General features: G+C 41.0%; 2 protein-coding genes across 7 annotated transcripts; both read right to left on the bottom strand.

The window, feature by feature from the left end:
- Positions 1-1,319: 1,319 nt before the first annotated feature.
- rps6kl1 (ribosomal protein S6 kinase-like 1) lies at positions 1,320-11,775 on the bottom strand. Of its 6 annotated transcripts, none has more exons than XM_088925875.1 (11): positions 11,703-11,775; positions 9,495-9,829; positions 8,368-8,492; positions 7,611-7,703; positions 6,748-6,795; positions 6,094-6,226; positions 4,014-5,594; positions 3,450-3,539; positions 2,993-3,075; positions 2,475-2,570; positions 1,320-2,213 (listed from the first exon to the last, which is right to left on the bottom strand). In XM_088925875.1, the coding sequence occupies exons 2-11, from the start codon at positions 9,733-9,735 to the stop codon at positions 2,103-2,105; spliced, it is 2,601 nt and encodes an 866-aa protein (XP_088782001.1). In that variant the 5' UTR covers positions 9,736-9,829; positions 11,703-11,775; the 3' UTR covers positions 1,320-2,102. The 6 variants fall into 6 exon arrangements, with proteins under 6 accessions (XP_088782001.1, XP_088782005.1, XP_088782003.1 ...); XM_088925877.1 differs by having other exon boundaries at positions 2,046-2,213; positions 3,015-3,075; XM_088925876.1 differs by having other exon boundaries at positions 2,142-2,213; positions 2,418-2,570.
- Positions 11,776-14,600: 2,825 nt separating this feature from the next.
- On the bottom strand, positions 14,601-17,679 carry LOC148828106 (olfactomedin-4-like). The gene is made up of 5 exons (XM_088925768.1): positions 17,578-17,679; positions 16,843-17,010; positions 16,227-16,439; positions 15,753-15,897; positions 14,601-15,605 (listed from the first exon to the last, which is right to left on the bottom strand). Exons 1-5 carry the CDS (start codon positions 17,629-17,631, stop codon positions 14,800-14,802), a joined length of 1,386 nt encoding a protein of 461 aa, XP_088781894.1. The 5' UTR covers positions 17,632-17,679; the 3' UTR covers positions 14,601-14,799.
- Positions 17,680-19,378: the final 1,699 nt, after the last annotated feature.

Below are 19,378 nucleotides of genomic sequence, written 5' to 3'. Positions count from 1 at the left end.
CAAATGTCTGAACACTGCCATGGAGAGGGAAGAGTGGAAATACTTGGCCCAGAAGTGAACAACACACAAATGGCTATTCCAAACCGATGTAGCACAACAAAAATAATCGGTGATTCTAAATTAAAAGAAAATGGAACATTCAGCAGCATCTTCACTGAGCTTTTCTGTTTCTAAGGATTTTTATTAATCTAAAATGATTAACAGATTTATAGAATGTAGAACATTTGTTGCTTATACCTTTTACACAAAGCACAAAGGTAGAGAAATCACAGTAAAATCTAATTAAGTTTTACGGTCATCACCAATTTTGTCATTGCCATGGCTACAGAGTAAATATAAATGAAGTGCTCATACTGTAATAAAAATAAAATGTGCAAATGTTCCCTTAAATTTGTTGATTGCTTACAGGTCTATGGCTGTGGACAACTAAATTAGATTTCCAGTAGCTGTTCACATTCTTGGAATTGCAGTTTTTATAACATTATAACCAGTCCTCCTTTATCTGTGGTAACTAAAGTATTGTTCAATAACCTTTTTTGCTTGTAGATCCTATAAAAATACCACTGACGGCAAGTTCAGCAGTCCAAAAGGGTATTTCTCTTCTGCCTCCACTGTCCTCTTGTGACTGCATGTCCCTGTTCTTTTTTACAGAAGACAACAGTAAATAGAAAATATAAAGGAATAAAAAGCACTCATTAATGAATGACTGTTTTATTCCCCATTTCAGATGAAAGTGAACAGCTGTGACATCAAACAGAAGGAATATAAATAAGATTTGCAATTAAGTGAATCGGAAGCACAACAAAGCCGATTTCAGGGAGAGGTTAAAGATAACATTGATTTTTTAAAATCAAATAATATTTTGTAAAAGCTTAAAATATTAATCTCAAGCATTATCGTTAGGTTTTATTTTATATTTTTTTGTTAGAAAAGCACTTTCCTTAGGCGTTTACTCTTAAGACAATCCTAAGGCAATAATGTATTTGGGAAGAATTTGTCAAGGTGTACTTTAAAGAATCATTCTTCTTACCTTTCTTATTTGCTTCATCTGCTTCACATAGATTGTGGGAATACAACCATAGCCTTCAGGGCCAGTCTTATATGACCATGTCTCATATGCAAAGCACCCTAACAGTATATAATGAGCATGGTCCTTCTCAGCAGGGCATTCTGATTGTTGCTTGAAGACTTAAATACTAAATTAGTTCGAGTTAATTTTCTAGTCAGAATCACCAGGTACTGTACATAGTTAGGGGTGAGGATTTAAAGAAACCTATAAACTGCGTCTTTAAAACTTAAAAAAAAAGACAGCTAATAAGTAAAGTTTCATTCGCTTTAATAACTTATGCAGTGATACAAATGCTCATAGTTAAGATCTGCCGGGTACTTTGTAACATCAGTTCTCTGAAAGAACAAAAACAACTTTGTTTAAACTTCTTTAAAGGCATCCTAATCTCTTTGTTGCTGCATGCTGAGAAAAGTCAATGACCTGTCCTTGTGACAAAATGGTTTCCTGAAAAAATCCCAGAATGCCATGGCCATGATCTAGTTAATGTTACAGTTGTGACTCGTGACAGGAATTTGGGTTAAGTTTAAATGTTCACACCCATTAGAGAGGTTTTATTTAAAGACCACAGTTAACCTTTTCTTGCAATCACTTCTTTTCCGAATGCAAAATTGTGGTATACGTTTATAGGTTTAAAAAGGAACTGTAGCTCATCTTTGCTGAGCACCTCTCCTGTGCAGCCCATTTAGGCGATTCTCTGCACCCAAAAAGACAATCATCGCTAAATCTGCATATTGTATGACATCAAACTACGTTGAGAAAGTCAGTGCAGCACTATATTGACTAATACATAACCTGCAGTTCCTATATATTACATGCACATCCTCATTCAAATGATAGTCTTAAGATTGGGTGTGAGTTCATGTTTTCCCCATCCCTCATTCAGCTTGGGACCTGTTCATTTTAGTTCAAGTGATGGTTCTTACAAGCCAGTCAGGGCTTCACTGGTTTCTGTCTCTCAGAGGCTGTCTGGGTTCGCCCCCTTTTCTTCCATCTCTGTTGTGCTAGTTAGCTCTGCAATCAGGGCGTCGGGCTCCTAACTGCTCAGCTTATGCCAGGGAACAGTGCCAAAAAATGGGTGACACTTGATATCGCTCACTCCGCCTCCTCCAGAGCCCAAACGGTAACCAGCATCGAACTGCAGGAGCTGAGAGACGAGGACAAGAGACGAGTTAGTTCACGATCTCCACAGAGCGGTGTTCAAACACACAAGGCAGGCTTCTGCCTGCATGCGTCCATAATCACATAAATTACGGAAATACTTCACAAAATCTTAACTATCTTGAACTTTGCACCTTTCCTGTACTTGCTGTAGTCTGTAAAAGACTGATTAAAAGGCTGGAAAACAGACCTGCGCTGTCAATCTCAATGGTCAGGTTACAGAGCTGCTCAATCGCAGTGGCCTAACCTCAGTGAGCAGGGAGGCAGCCGCCATACTGATGTGGTCGGGGATGACGAGCTGGGTGTGAGGGAGGACTCCAGAGGGGTGGAACTGCCGGAGGGGCTGGGGGCGGAAGAGAGGGGCTTGTAAACACAGAGCCTCTTGGGAAGGTACTGAGGCTGGAACAACGGAGCTTGACGTGAACGGATATGAAGAGGAAGAAGGAAATATACTGCTAGGAGTCCAAAGAAAGGGAAGGTCCATCAACACTACTTCTGAGTCAGAACTTCGGTTTTTAAATGTGTGTCAGTTTGGAAGGAAATTATTTACACCCAAGCAATTAATAGGTAATTAATTGTTAAAATAAACTTGATTACAGTATTAATAATGAACTAGATAGAAAAGGCAGTATTTTATTGATTAGAAAATCATGTTTTTTTTAATTGAATTTTATTTGTTCTACTGTGAGGTTCAACATCCACTAAAACAGACAGATGAGTGTTAACAGATGTTTTGGAAAAGGAGTAAGTTAATAAATGTGTCACCATTCCAGTGAGAAGTTCGTACAGCAAAGCCCCCAAACTCCACCAGTCACAGGCTTCTGTAACTTCCGAAACACCTCCCACCTCTGCCAGCGAAAAACATTTAAACTTGTGGTTTTACATGACTTACTGTATAAACTGAACTGTTTTTAGACATTCAAGAATTTGTGCAATTCTATGATGCATAAATATATATATAGGGAATTGATTAAGTAGTTTTCATTGGTGGAGCTATTTTGTCAGAATATTCAATACACTTTTTATATGGAAATGTGATTAAAGTGATTTTTAACTCCCTTCCCTCCATTAAAAATAATTAAACCATGCTGTAAGCTACAGCTGTGAACACTAGAGGGTGCTGCTTTTATGTGAATGATCAATCAAGGTTTTTAATTAGCCTGCATCTGTCAAAAGGCTCCTCTTTAAAACACATGGGGCTCTTCAGAAAGGTCTACTTTACCTGGTGCACAGTACATGTACTCCACTGCTTTGGTGCTCATCTGAGGCTGAACTTCACTCCACTGGCCAAAATAGGTCAGACGGACCTTTCCTGTTCAAGAGACAAAATTTCACACCGGTGAGCTGGCTCTTTTAAAATTACACGACACTAATACTCCAGAACAAGGTCGGGTTTTCTGATTTTTAGGTCAATTTTGAGGTGGGAGCCCTGGCATACACAAGTTAGGATGCTTCATAATTCTACGTCATGGATGACATGGGAATTAAATGATTTGATTAAACCGATATTCATTTAAGCCCTCGAGATTCAGGTACTACTTGAACGCTCCTCTTACCACAAAATCCCAGATGTTTCTAAGCCTGTACTGATTTCTCATTTTAATCGCCTTCACCCTTAAACTGCCAGTCACAATTGTGTTTTCATCACATAAAAAAAAACAATCGCTTTTACCGGCAGTGGATCAACAGTAAAATTAAGAGTCCTATTTAAACATTTCAGCACAGTGACGGGCGACTATATGAGGGAATATCACAGGGCATTGAAAACCACGCCAGACTCACTGACCCGTGCTGTCTAACAGGATGTTCCTCGGGTTGAGGTCTCGGCACAGGATGCCCTGCTGATGAAGGCTCTCCAGAGCCAGCACAATCTGGGCCACCCACAAGCGCACCTTATCCTCCGGGAGGCCCCAGCAGGCCTGTCTGGGCTTGTCAGTGGCTTGTCTGGAGGGCATCTTGGGCAGCAGACACCAGCCGTCCACCTCAATGTGCACATCAGAGGAGGGCACCAAGCCCTGGCAGTCTTTTCTGCTGCTGAAACATTGCGACACAGCTTGGGAGTCACCCGAGTTGGACAGTCCCGCCTCCTCGTTCTGAGATAGATCCCCAGTCACTGTGTTCAGTAGCTCCCACCCTTCGTCTTCCTCCCCCTGTCCCATGTTCCTGCTGGACATCAGCGTTGGGTCATTCTCCCCACAACTCTCTGGCTTAAGTGCAGTAAGGAGGTCACTCTGGTCGGCAGCATTTGGGCTTTGAGCTAGACCAGTCATGCGTTTATGGGCATTCCCTGAGGTTAGTCCTGCCACTCCCTTTAATGGACAAGCACAGGAGCACGCAGATCTGAATGACTGCGACACCTCCATTCCCTTAATGACTTCACTGCTCCCTCCAGTCCCTTTCATTTTTTGCAACCCTGGCCGCATGACCCCTCTGCTCTCTACAGGGAAGAGCTCCAGGCTGGGTATTCCATCACTCTTCTTTCTGCCACATTGCTTACAAGCACCTTCAGTGGCCGGAGCGCGACAGCACTCTTTCCGAGTGCCATCGTCTTGGCTTTGGTCATAGGAAGTAAACTGCAGATTTGGGGGGACAGTCTCCATGTCTTTCGACTGTAGAATAATGCCCTGACTCACAGTCTCCTTCACCCTAGATTCAGTCTTTAAATCTGAACCCTCCACGGAAGATTCATTTGCTTGAGGTACTCCAATGTCTCCCTTCCCTCCTGGAACTACACTCAGTGCAAAACAAGGTGCAGACTTTTTACGGTCCTTAGAGTGAGCAGCAGCACACCAGGCGACACTGGCTTCGGCAGCAGAATCAGCATTTATCATAGTCTTTGGTGAAACATCAGACGCGCTATTAGGACTCTCTCTTGTGTACTGACAAGGGCAGTCAGGCAGGAGAGCAGAGGTTTCCTGAGATTCGCAATGAGGAGGACATGGGCTCTGAGGTTCCTGTGGGAAGTCACCTGATGAAGCACTCAGCATTTCTCCAGAGTTGCATCCTGAACAACCCCAGGAATCTGAGCACTGAGGATCTGCACAACGACAGACCTGGTCTTTTCTGAATGTGAGCAAACAGCCAGTGTCCTCCGAGTAGGAGTGTGTGTTAAAGGTCTCCAGCTGGTGATGTGCTTCTTCCCAGGAGGCTGGAGATTCTGTGTCAGAGCTGTCTGGCTGTGAAGAGTCCTCTGTGAAGAACGCAGTCTTTGTGGTGCATCTGCCTCTTTCACCATAGTCCAGACTCAAAGTAGGAGAGGTGTAACTGTTTTTCAACTTAATCTTCCTGTGTGTGGGACTGCAACACTCTGGGTGCTCCTTAGCACTGTCCTTTCTGCGTTTATGAAGCTTAGAGAAAAGTCTTCCTCCTGGGAAAAGGGGCAGCAATAAGAATCTTTTTAAGAAACTATGTGGACATGCATTTAGAGCAGAGAACAGGAGGAACACTTTTACACAAATAGTTATGGGAGTTTGGAACAAGCTACCCAGCCATATTGTGGAAATCAATACCCTGCCTACATTCAAGAACTGGCTGGATGATTTCCTTGGATTAATTAGTTACTAACTAACAAATGGGCCGCTCTTAATTGTAACAGTCATTATATTCATAATAAGAATGAAATGTGACAAATAGTTTAAAGCTATTAACGAAAATGTACTAGTCCTCAGTATGCCATGCTGCACGTCCACCAAGGAACATCCACTTCTACTCACGATCTATGTACTGTAAATAATGGCTTAGTAAGAAAACATCTGCATGGAAAACATCTCAACAAATGGTCTTAGTAGCAGTCCTGGCTTGATGCTCTTGAAGCCCCTTGTTCCTGCTCGGACACAACAGTGGTGGACTTCAGGGAGTCACCTCACCTTGAACGTGCTCCAGATGCAGAAACACAGCATCTTCACTGACGTAGTACCTCAGTAGCTGCACCATGAAAGGCACTCCCTGCGGAATTATAGTCTGCTGATCATGACCATCCCAGCTGGACTTTGGCAGGCTCTGTGGAAAACAAAAAATTACAACTTCTACTTTTGTCCTTGTAAATCATCAGAGTGACAGGCACAAATTAGATAAAAAAACTTCTCACTGTATTTAGCTCAGTTTCTCAGAACAATATTAAATTGACAAATTCAGCTCAACATGGAATTAAATCTAGTGTTAACGTTCGAGAGTTCCTATTGAAACCTCAAAATGACATTATGTTCTATGCATATAAAATAATAACAATTTGCATCCTAAATAGGTAAATAAAATCAAAACACCAAATTATGTTGTTTCAAACAGCAAACAGAATCTTGGCTTTCTGAATAGATAGGTAGCACATCTGGTTCTATTGCCTCTGACGTAAGGTACAACCTTTTAGCTGAAGATTACTGAAGATACTCAGTGACCAGTCTAGGTATCATTGAGGTTGATTCAAAGTTACCATCTGTATCTGTATGTTCTCTCTGGTATCTGGGCATATTGTTCAAGCTGTAAACAAAATAAGATAAAAAAATACAGAAGCATTTAATACTTACTTTAACAACAAACGTCTCCTTGGTGATAGAATTATGGACAGTAAGGACCTACAGTACAAAAGAGATTAAATGTATACAAGTTTCAAGATGTATATTGTAATTGTTTCATATCAGCAATTCATAAGATTGTAATGCTTATATCAATTAACTAAGAACTGGTGTTATACCTATGAATTTTAATTATAAACTCCATGTACGATAAGATGGGTTGCTTAGGGTTGTTACAGAACATATCTGAATATCATGTGATTTAGCACAAGAGAATGAGAAAGATTTACAGCTTCCTCTTTTGTTTCACCATAACTGGCAACAATAAAACCCTCCTTGATAGCAGGTGTTTCCTGTGCATTTTCTCACATGACATCAAATCCAGTTCTGCATCACCTGCTATCTGGAAATTGTATTCAGAATGTCAGTTTTATACACGCCTTCCATTCTTCAACAGAGAGCCAAGAACTAAAGGCAAATGTCCATGCAATCGCTAGATAAAGGCTCAAGTCTGTAAAGTGGATGAAAGGTGGTAGGGGGAATTTCACCTACAGCTAACACCTTTCTTAGTTTCCATTTGGTTTCTGCTGATATTCTGCTTACTATTCTTAAAGTGAACTAACCCCATCCCTCACCACAATTCTTAAAAAGAAAGTCTCACCTGAATACAACAGAAGTGAAAATGTTATTCTGATCCTGACAAGTGCAATGAGCTAGACCGTCTGCTTTGTAGAGACACAGCACCAACAAAACAGGTTTATCTTGTGGTCTAGTTTTGCAAGACCAAAGTTATTTGAAACTGCTGTAATCAGAGACCTGAATTTTACATTTTAAAGGCGCAGTATATTGAAGACCAATTTGATTGATTCATTTACCTTGTCAATGACCCCAATGACCTTGCACATCTTCAGGTCCTCCACAGGTGAGCTGAGGACTCTGACTGGCCGGAATCTCAAGCTACTGTAACCCTATGGATTCAAGAAGAAAGGGGTTTGATGATGGAAGAGGAACTACTTGCCACACTGCTATAAGGGACTATAAGCCAGAATTCAGTTAGAATAAGGCTAACTGACCTTTGTTCCACATACCCTACCATTTAATTGGAAAATGTTCAATAAATAAACAGAGAAGCTTCCCAGAACTAAAGGTTCTTTACAAAGTTTACAGTCTCTTTACTTGCGTTACTCTACTTCTCCGCTAAAAGTAAAATGAAGAGCTATTACAATTGCTATACTGAAATCTGACAGTGAGCCTGAGACAGAGAAGACGGGTATGAGGAGCAGATAAGTGACTCAGGATTTACCAAAAAGGCAGTGATGTTTGTGCCATGGACAGATGAGAAAAGCATATCATGCATTGCTAGGACTTGCCTGACACACCTAGCTACTACAATTTTTTAACATGCAGGATATTTTTGATGTAATGTTTGGGAGAGGATCAGGCAACACAGGTTTGTGGTTTACATGTCCAGCATATTTTCACAAAGAGGAGGAAACTGGGTGGAGACAAAAAATGGACATGTGTAAATCCATCTAGTCTGCCTGAGACAATGCCTTTCCTTCCTTATTCTAGCCTGCGGACACACCCCTTCTGTGGGTGTGTCACCAGGCCCCGCCCCTCCTTGGGCTGTACCTCAGACTTGGAGGATACACTTCCCAGGCTGCCTTGCAAGTGGGAGTTGAAGATCTCCTCAGCCCTTTTCAGGTACTGAGTGGTTTTCCGTTTAACTGCTTCCCTGCGCTCCTTGTTTGGGTCAACTGCAATAAAAACAAAGACAAGCCAGTAAAAACACATCCCCCCCCCCCAGCAGACTCCTTCAATAGTCTGTGGGTCATCCAACATCTTTTACCTGCAGCGGTCTGAGAAATTCACTTCTCCAAGTTGCCATGAGTGACAAAAATGATAGAGCTCATAGAAGTGATTCCGGAATGTGTCCTGTCATTTATTACGTTAAGAAATGTTTCTGGCCTCAGCCCAACTATGTTTTCACTGACCGTTTGTTACTCAACTCTGGCCACAGTAAAAACAATACCAGATCAGACTAGATTCTGACACAATACACTTCATTTCTTCTTTTTAATACCTTCTTTCTTCTTTTGAAGCAAATAAAAACACTTCCCTCTTTTTATTCAGAGTCATTACTTCTGCTAGATAATTCAGAATGTGGAAGTACTGCAAAATAAACTAGCAACATTTTTTTTTAAAAAAACTGAGCAACATAGATCATTTAGTCTTCCCAGTGGCTGGGTTCAAGCCAGACTTTAACAAATGTGGTTTCTTTTTTTAAAGGCTAGTGTCAACAGGATTTTTAAAAGCCCCCCCCGCCACTTCATTATCTGAGGTGCATCTTGTAGCAATTTTAACTTGAGACATGAGAAAATAAAGCAAAGTCAGAAATGAGGGCTTCAAAAGACTATCCCCTGCTCCTATTGTGATCCGTCTCTATTTCATTCGCTCCTGCACAAGTAAAAGCACTGCCAGAGAGAGAAGGGGCATTACAAAGCAATGTGCATCTTTTCTACAACAGCAGATTATTACTGTACTTGCAAAGACTAGCTGAAAATCCCCCTTGTGCCTTTATAGTTTCTTTTAAACTATTGTTACTATAGCAGATGTAGAGGGGCACCAATAGCATCTCAGTGTGAAAGAAGTGGTCTTGGAAGTTCTTTGATAAAGAAGAGAAGGAAACCCTTGAACAGCACAGTTCTTCAGCTCTCCGCAGGTTCTGAGAAGTCCAATGTTCTGTGCTGTTACTGTACCTTGTACTCCCTTCAGCAAGAGGTCCACCCCATTCTTGTAGTAGTTGAAGGCGGCCTCATAGTCCTCGCTGACCTCTCTGTCAAGAGCCATCCGAATCTGCTTGGCGGCGTCCACCAGGTAGTCTCTCTTGGCCATGGTGGGTTTGGTCTGGCTGCGGATGTGCTCCAGACACACTCGGGCCTGAGGGAAGACCAGGGCCCGGGGGTCGGTGTGCTGCGTTCCCCCCAGTCCCGTCTGCATGGCCTGGGCAGGGTCATGACAGGGCCTGCCGCTGCCTCCTCATCCTCGCGCCACTCTCACCGACGCCCCACGACAGCCACAGAAATTCTTCCAGCTGCTGAGAAAAAGAAGCAGTCTGGTTCATCGACATTCATGATGAAGGATCGTCAATAAAGGTAACCTATCTTAAGCGTTCATGATATTTTTCATTGTTTGAAATAATGTTGAAGTTGTACAACCACTATTAATTTATTTTAAATGTCTTACAGTTACTCTTTGGCACAGTGTTAACCTGAAAATGGTCAAAAGCATTTGCTCTCTTCAAATAAGAGCTCTCTGCCTTAGAGATATAACTGTTAGTAGGCATCCACATCTAAGAAAAATGCACTGAATGGAACTAACCTATTTTCCCAAAATCCTTTCAACAACAGGAAACATTTCTGGAGTTCCTAGTCGCTAGTTGAGTCTTTATCCTTTACAGCAAGTTTTCAGCCTGTTCCTATTCTGTATACAAACTGTAGAGACAAGTATCATCACTAGGCAAATAATATGTGACAGTGAAAAAGCAAAGTTAAACAATGTTGTATTGAATTCTCATAATTCATAATTAAAAGGGGCCAAAGAGCACAGAGAATAATGCCCATGTGCTACCATTCACTTAAAGGGCTATTGCAAAGTACAAACCTTCATTGTTTATTAAACACCTACATTATGTGCTGAGAAACTGCTTAGCCTGGCCCCATCAGGAACTTGTATGTCTTCAAACAAGTCAACAGGCTAAGCACAAAGTGTTTTGGAGGACCTAGGGCAAAGAGATCTGTGTATCGCTCAAATAGGCCTAGTCCAAATCAGTTCATAAAGCATGTTGTCTCCTCTGCTATTCTCATAACAGAAAGAATTCATGATGTATACCTGGGCTTTCTTTGTACCACAGCCCCATGCTTCTTCCTTCACTGCACACTGCTGTGCTAAAGTATCGTTTTATTTTGTGCAGATGCAAAAATGATTTTACATTCTATACATACAATACAAAATGATGCATCATGTATAGATGCAATATAGGCTTCCTATTTACTGTACATCATAAGACATGCTGGATCTCATTCATTTCAAATCCACAAATCTCACAAATACTATTTAACATTCAACAGGATGTGCCATTTTAAAAACTACTCCTTCCATATTGTCAAATAATTATCAAAAGCTCACAAGAACCACAGAGCAGGTTAACCAAGTCAAACCCACTGAGAATGAAGTCTACCTTGAAATGTCACGTTTATTTGTCCTGAACCATTTTATAATTCTCCATTCCCCCAGAAGGGAATTAAAGGATCAAATGAAAAACTAAAACAGAAAATAAAACTTTTCTTATTATTACAGACTCTTTTTCTGCCATAGCTTCGTTTTTGTTACCACAGCACTTTCTGTCGGCTGGTTTCAAAGTTTCTATTCGGGACAAGGAAGGAGATGGTGCGCGGGGAAGCACCGCCAGTTCAGCGCAGCCGGTCACGGTTTCTCTAATCACTGACGTTGTAACTCCACAATTATGAAGTAATAGGCTAAAGAAATCTATGAGTGAAAAGAAAATGGCCATTTCATAACTCTGCGGGCAGCCAGAAAGCGAGACCAGCAGAGTATAACAGACGAGAATCTCCACGGCGATGAAAATCTGCATCACTGCAGCGCCCGCAGACAGTCTCGCCTCCACACACCCTCTTCAACCGATAGCATCCCAGGCCAAACCATTCACGGAATAAGAAATAAAGAAAGGAAAGGCGATGCAACGCAGACGGCAGATTGTTCATTAGGCTTGTGTCCGCTACTAAAAGCATTCCCCACAACGAGCATGTAAACCTGCCAGAATGACTTGACGCAAACCTCCAGACAGCTACAGAAATATAAAACCTCCCAAACATACTGTACTTAGCATTAGACTCACCTAGAAAATGATGATAAGAAAAATAAACTTAGGCAGATGCTTACTGTACCTTGAATGGGCAACGCGTGACGAGAACCATCTGCGCCTAAGTGTATTAGGAAGCTGTATGAGCACAGAAAATCTTATTAATAGGGGAAGACTCGCAATTGCGGTTTATTGGCCGATGGTGATGTCACCCCTCCAGCATTAGCTGAAGAGCGTGCACACCTCCCATTTAAAACCGCTCTGCTTAAAGACGCAGTAGCGTCTATTTTCCTTAACACCTCCTTCATTTGAACAATTACCCAGATTAAAATAGGCATTTCATTGTACTATCCTAAAATGCGACTTGCTTCACATGAAAACGCGTGTACTGTGATGCTTCATCTGATGACACATACAGTAAACATTGTTGCAGACCTTGGGGGTTTTTCATAGCTGCAAAGCGAGCACCGTTGTAAAGTGTGGTATCCAGAATTTTAGTTTCACAACTAGTTAAGCAATAAATATGTAACGCATGAAAAACGACCAGCAGACCTACTTTTATTTATTCGTTTCTTGTTTATAAGGGGGTATTCAAAAATACCTTGTGATCGAAACTAGTGAACAGACGAATGTGGAAATCCAACTTTCCACTGCAGCTATACGTTCTGCTAAGAGAAATGTCATCCTTTTAAACATTGATAGCACTTCTTATACATTACCAGCTGGAGCCACTCACTGACATTGGAGCATACAGAAAAGACACCAGGGAGTGTCAGGCCCTTTTGTATTAGACTACAGGGCCTTCTGTTGCTGTGAGTGAAATGGCTCTTTCAATGAGAGAGATCTGGTTCCCACCAGGGGAGTCTCAGTGAAGCTGTATTCCACACCATCCTGTACACAGTACAGACCACAAGAGAAGTCCGTAAAAACCAGCACACAGATGGTGCACAAGAAACCCGATACTGCAACAGCATTGCAGGAGTTGGTGGTAATCATTTTAAAAATTTGCAGCGACAAAGAAATATATTGTGTTAATGAAAAACAGCAATTGTGTTTCTGATTCTTCCTGAGCGTGACCTACAAAGATGATTTAGTCATTTGTTTTTTTTTAACATATATGTCACATATAAGGATTAATCTCCCCAATAAGCACAGTCAAGTTCACCAGTCTCTGGATAACCTGTTTGTGTCTACAGATTTCAGGCGTCTACAGGCGACTAGGTGGAGAGAACAAACAGCAGTTATCAGCACTTTCCCTGAAATAGAGGAATTCAGTCCTGGCCACCCCAGGAAGTTAGGGTAGACTACTATCTCTAGATTAGCCAGACTCTTTTTCACCTTGTCACCTTGTCTTTAAATTAAAACACATCAACAAGTTGAACAAAGCTAAATCCACCATGTTAAATGAACGTCTTATCTTGTTATGGAATACGTAATGAAAACCCCAATTGCAAGAACATTTTTCTGCTTTACTCACTTCTCGTTCCAGTTTATAATTTGTTTGGATTGATGTCTGTGTGCAGGGAAGCAATGTCGTCACCTGGAACGGTCGAGTGAGGCAGGAACATACCAGGCACCCTCTCCCTCTGACGCAATGCAAGAGCTCCAGACAGGCTGCAATCTCTGGAAGGTATCTTGAAATAACTAGGCAGGGTCACACTTTTGTAACAAGTTGAAACACAGATAAAGGACGGTTTAGCATATTTCTTAAGGATTTTCTTTCAGCCCCGCCATTTTCAAAAATGGCCTTTAGTTTCAGAGGTGATCACACGCAACACAATATCGGTAAATTACGTAAAACTACACCAAACTATGTAAAGTGGAGATTTTTAAAGTGTTTTCCGCATTCCTTAAACGACCTAGGAAAATAATGGCAGCTGATCAACCCACACACTGTGTGGGTTGCCTAGCAAAATCATCCTGAGAGCCCCTGTGCATAGAGCTGTTGTGTACAGACAGCTCATTCTCTGACTGTTCCATAAGGGCACTTAGTAATCAGCATGTCTAAAAATGTGTGTACAGTAGATATGAAAGGCATGCCAGAACCAAAATATACAATGTTCAGTAGCTCCAGAACAAGACCCCTTTTCTTCTTTCTGTGTTCAGTGACTGCACACTTTCTCAGAACCAGGACATCAGAGGGAAAGCAGAACTTGTGTGGTGTCGTGCCGCACTAATTGTCTTGTGAGAAAATAAAAACAGCTGCCAACAAGAGCAATGAGGCCTTTCCAGCTCACCGAGCCCATCTGATACTTAGATCCAGCAGTTTTTACAAAGAAGCCAGGATATCGGCTTCAGCAACGTGGTTGGGGGCTTTCTTCCACATTCCAAACACCCTTTAGATCAAAGAAGTCATTTGCGTAATGAGTAAAGGGTAAACAAGTTTGCATTTGCTTCTCTTTCTGATTACCTTCACTCTTCATGTCCCATGTTATTTTACTCCACAAATCTATGCTTAAAGGGAACTGGAGTACAGAAAGGATTTAGGAGAGTACCCATTGACACACATGCCCAATGTAGCAAAACAATTTTGTATTTTCATTGTGAAGGACTAAAATTAACCCGCCACTGCATGAAGAGTGTCCATTTAGTGAAGCTTTGTGCTAAAAGTCCAGTTGTGACCTGGGATTAATAACTTTGTCTTGTGAAATGTATGATTTCCATGTGAAAAAATAACATCTATTGGGAATACAATGAATGTTTTTGCAGGTTCAATATATTTCACTTGAGTTAGTAATAACCTTTTCACTTATTCTCTGGTTTGAGTTTTAATTGTTCTTATAATTTAAAACATTTGATTTTGTGTGATTAAGATGTGTGATCTTGGCTTGTTAATACATTTACTCAGTATTAGACAAATTCTTTAACAAAGTGTCATGCCCATGCCCCAGAGGAATAAAATTATGTTCTGCATGTTACTGTATATACAGTGAGATTCTATTTATTTATATAGGTATTTAAACAGACACTGACAGGGTTTGATGCTTGAATAATATTTGCTTTTATTCCCTTAAGGATAAACACAGTGGTTTTTGTTGCATTGTAAGTACATTTTTAAATAACTATCAATAGGTACAATTAATGTGTGCTGCCTTCTCTTTATGGGTATACAAACAGCAATGTGGTCATCTAAATATTGTATTTCAGAAAAAAAATGTATTTATCTTCTCTTAAAACAGCATTCAGACTTTCTGGAAGTTAACATTGTAAAACACATAGTAGCCATTGGTATACATGTACAGTTTTTGATCTATAGGGTTGTAGTGAAGATTTAAAAATTCTTCGTATTTCTTATTGAAGGGAATGCTGATGTAACTCTCCTCACCAGTCTTGGTGTCGTATTTATAGAATATCTCCTCTGTGTTAATGTTAATTGGTCGGGTGGCGTACAGAACCCCACACACCATGAAGGCATTGCTCACCGACCGCTTGAACATCTTTGTTTCCCATGTCTGCTCTACAGCAAAAGCGTTTACATCTATTTTGGCGATCATCATGTTACCCCTACTCGCTTCCGTTGCGTAAATCACCCACAGTCCATTCTCATCAGCTGAAAAGTCAAAATCCTGGTACTGAGTAGCGCTGTAAGAGAACCTGTTGTTATAAGCTGCATCAGGTAGGACTCTGGACTCTGACGTCATAGTAGTTGCATTCATTCTGCACATATCTCTGCTACTGTAGCAGTTATAGTACAAGTAGTTTCCGTGCATTATATAATTATTCCCATTCCCCCTGTTTGTGTTAGAATTACTATAAGAAAAACTTTTAAAGGAACTGCCTAAGACCAGGTTGGTGTAGTCGGAGTAGAGGTACAGGTTGTACATGTAGCTGGAGGTAAATCCAGAATACCAGTACATCTTCTCAAAGCCAGGCAGAGGCTTGGAGTCTCTTCCCCATCCTCCAAATCGGTAACTTGTACTGTCGTGATCGTTTAGCTGGACTATAAATGGCATGCTGAGGTTTCTAATTCCCCCATGCTTACAGGATCCTGAAAAAACAGAAAACAATCAGGCATACACAAAGAACATTGTTAAGTTCAAGGTGCCATAGATTTTCTCTGAATTGTTTAATACAGAGTAAAAAGATCAACCACAGAGACTAGGAAGCAATTTTAAAATCAGAAAAGGGCACTTACCAATGTCAGGCTTAAAAGACTCATTGTGCCACCTCTTACACTCCTCAAGTTTCTGCTGGAGTTTGGTGAACTCATAACGGATCACAAGCAGGTTGTTCTTGTCATAGCTCTCCAGCTGATTCACAACTATTGTCATGTTGTAGATCTAGGATGAAAACCAATTACAGCAGTGAGGTTACAGAGCTTCTAGACAACCGTAACATTTTAACTGAAGCGATTTTACTGCTTTTGAAATGATCGTGATGAGTTGGATCAATCAAATCGGAATGAATTGCTTTTTAATAATGCGTGTTGTATTAATGAATGAAGCTCAATCATCTTTTAAATCATGTTAATAATAAACTGTGAATGTGCTACACAAGCTTGTTTTAATAATTACTTGATTGAAATTTTCAGAGATAGCCTATTGATAGTGTCCATACCAAATACTGAAAGGTAAGACAGGGATTGTGCTCCCTCTATTCGGTACCTTACCTCTGCATACAGCATGTCAAATATGGGAGAGGAATAATTCAGAGAAGCCTTCAGCTGGGTGACCAGCACTTCCATCTGCTTGAGTTCGATCTTGAGCAGCTCGAACTCCAGCTTTGTGTACTTGTCGGGTCTGCTCTCGATGAACTCCAAGCGCGCAGTCAGGTTGACCAGCTTTTCAGAGTAGATGACCAGTTTGCTTTCATAGACTTCGAGCTGCAGGTGAGGAAGAGCTCAGAGCAGTTACTTGTATGCACGGTGACTTGGCTTTCTTAAGGTTTGTCATTATGCCACTGGATTTGAGTTTCAGAGGCTCCTTCCCTCTGTGAAGATCAGCACATCATCAGGGAGTTTGTGTGCATTTTGGCTAAAAGTTGCAGCTTCTCAAGACTAGCTAAAGCAGATTTAAAAACACATAAATATGTGTTTCAGAAATCTAGAAATACGAATTCTTCTAACCCTATTAACTTTTGTATGCTTGTTCCTTCACTTACTAGGTATAGAGGAATTGCATTATACACTATTCACATACCAGATCTTGTAGCCTTTTCCTTACGTGCAAAAGGTACTGTATGTGAAACACTATTATTTCAATAAACAGATAATGACAGTTGCATACCTTGCTCATTTCCAGCTCCACAGTCTGGCCAAGCACTTTCGATGTCTGTTGCAGATGTTCCACTTTGTCAGCTGGGAAGGTTGTGTCTGGCAGGAACACTTTGCAGATACACTGGCCATTCTCGTCCACTCCTTGTGTCACGTTAGCTGTACCCCAGTGTTCTATGGGCTGTAGAAGATGAGGGGTGAGATGCTGTTGAGTACTGGCTCCAATTTCAAACACTTTGTAACACTATGTAAAGTCAACAGGCTGCTCACTTGCCTTGCATTTCACCATACAATTACTGTACATGCACCTGCTATGGGTTTCACAAGGAATGAAACCCAAGAAATAGATATGTAGAAAAATGTGCATTGCGTGTTAATAGCCAATAGTATATTTGGCTTAACATGCTGGGCTGAGGGCTAACCTTCTGGCCACAGGATAAGGAAGTTGGGACCCCTGTGCAGAGTGAGTACGGAGTACAATAGTACAGAGTGAGAAGCTTTCCTAAGCTTTAGGAAATAATGTCAGGAATGATTACAAGTTTGGACAGTTGAGGCAACTTTGACAAAAAAATACAAGTTGCATAACATAAACAGCATTATAAGTGTTCCGTAGTTCACAACCTCAGAACAATACAAAATGATAGAAAGGCTCAGGATGCAAAAAGATTGACAGGAATTATTCTACTCGCATAGACATAATTCAATACATTTTTCATCAAGAGGTAAACAATTGAAACAAGTTTCTTACCACCCAGGCAAGCACAGATGTGAGCAGAGAGAATAAGAACAAGGCAGCAATCATTGTTCTTTAGCTTTGTCTCTCTAGATCTCTTGTGTTTTGTTGTGTGGATCCTCGATGCTTTTAAATTGCTTATCTTATCTACCTCAATGGAAACATCTTTCCTGTTCTCAAAGTTATTACAGCAGTTCCTGTATCTGACGGTGTGCATAAGTTCTCTGATGAGGCTCTTTATTTCCTTGATGATGATATCTTTTGTAAACATTGGTGACTAGCATCTATGATGGAATGAGAACCTGTAGAAATTCTCATGTTTTCTGTTTACTATAGGACAGTCTACTGCCATTAACCATCTGTGAAGAAATTTCAGAAGAAATAAGGTGTCATAAGCAACTTAATCATAGTAGACTGCTGCTTCATATCGTACCCATTGTTAAACATTGTTTTATGATAGTAAAATATTGTATTTATGTTAGAATAACATTGTAAATGATGCAGAGGGCACAGTTTGTTCAGTGAATACTCTGTCTCTGGTGCGCACTGGAGAAGTTTACTACTGTATGTGACACTGTCAAGATGAGGGTCAGCACCTCTAAATCTGAGGCCATGGTTCTCTCCTGAGAAAGAGAGGTTTAGTCTCTCCAGGTAAGGCAGGAATAGCTGCCCCGAGTGCAGGAGTTTAAGTACCGTGAGGTCTTGTGCACGAGTGAAGGTAGAGGGGATCATGGGATTGACCAGCAGATTGGGGCAGCAGCTGCAGAGATGAGGATGCTGGACCAAACAGTAGTGATGAAGCAGGAGCTGAGTATTCAAAGCAGCTCTTGTTTTTCTGGATGATCTCCATCTCTGTGTCTATGATCACGTAGCTCTCCTGTTATGGCCATGTAGTTGTAGTAGCTTTGGGAATTGACTGAAAGAATAAGATTGCAAAGGCAAGTGGTGGAAATGAGGATTCTCCATATGGTTGCTGGGCTTTCTCTCCGTGAAGAGCTCAGCAGTCTGGGGGGAACTTCGAGTAGAATCGCTGCTCCTCTGGATCAAGAGGAACCAGTTGATGTGGCTGATCTGGTGAGGATGCCCCCCAGGAGCCCACTGGGAAGAGGCCCCGGGACATGCTGGAGGGATTATATCTCTTGGCTGGCCTGGGAGCACTTTGGAATCCTTCAGGAGGAGCTGGGAAAGAGAACTCTGGTCTGCTCTGTTCAGCCTGTTACAACTGCAACCCTCAACAGGTGTAAGCAGTTAGAAAATGATGACAACGATGATAATGATTTATACTATGGGACAGCTAATTTGCTCACTTAATTATCTAGGACTTAACAAACATCTCTATGTTAAATGAATAAAAGAACAAGATAAATGTTCACCACAAAGTGCAAAGTACACACTAGCCTTAGCTAACAACAGTAATTACTCATACAAACAAGATTATATAATTAGGAGAAGTGGCTTACAACAAAAGTCATGAAAAGGCAGCTTACTCAACAATCTCAGTTGCTTATATAGTATAAATGTCCTCACGTTTTTGGGAAAGAGCGGACTGTAGAACTGTATTATTACTGTAGTTTAATGATAAGGAATTTATTTCTTATTTTTTAGTGAATGATTTTGGATGCATTTGCCTCTGTTTCACCTCTGAAGGCCACAGAACACCTGACACAGTATCACGCAGTATCTATTTAGGCACAATTAGGGATATTCTTTAATATTTTGTTTGGGCCGTATGCATTACTCATTCCACTGTACAGGACATTGAGAGTTTCTGCTTCTCTATTGAATCTCCATGGAATATCGCTCATATTTTAGCTTG

This window comes from Atractosteus spatula, chromosome 9, assembly GCF_055471065.1.
Source record: "Atractosteus spatula isolate fAtrSpa1 chromosome 9, fAtrSpa1.hap1, whole genome shotgun sequence".
NCBI lineage: Eukaryota > Metazoa > Chordata > Actinopteri > Semionotiformes > Lepisosteidae > Atractosteus > Atractosteus spatula.
This window is presented reverse-complemented; position numbering and strand designations above follow the sequence as displayed.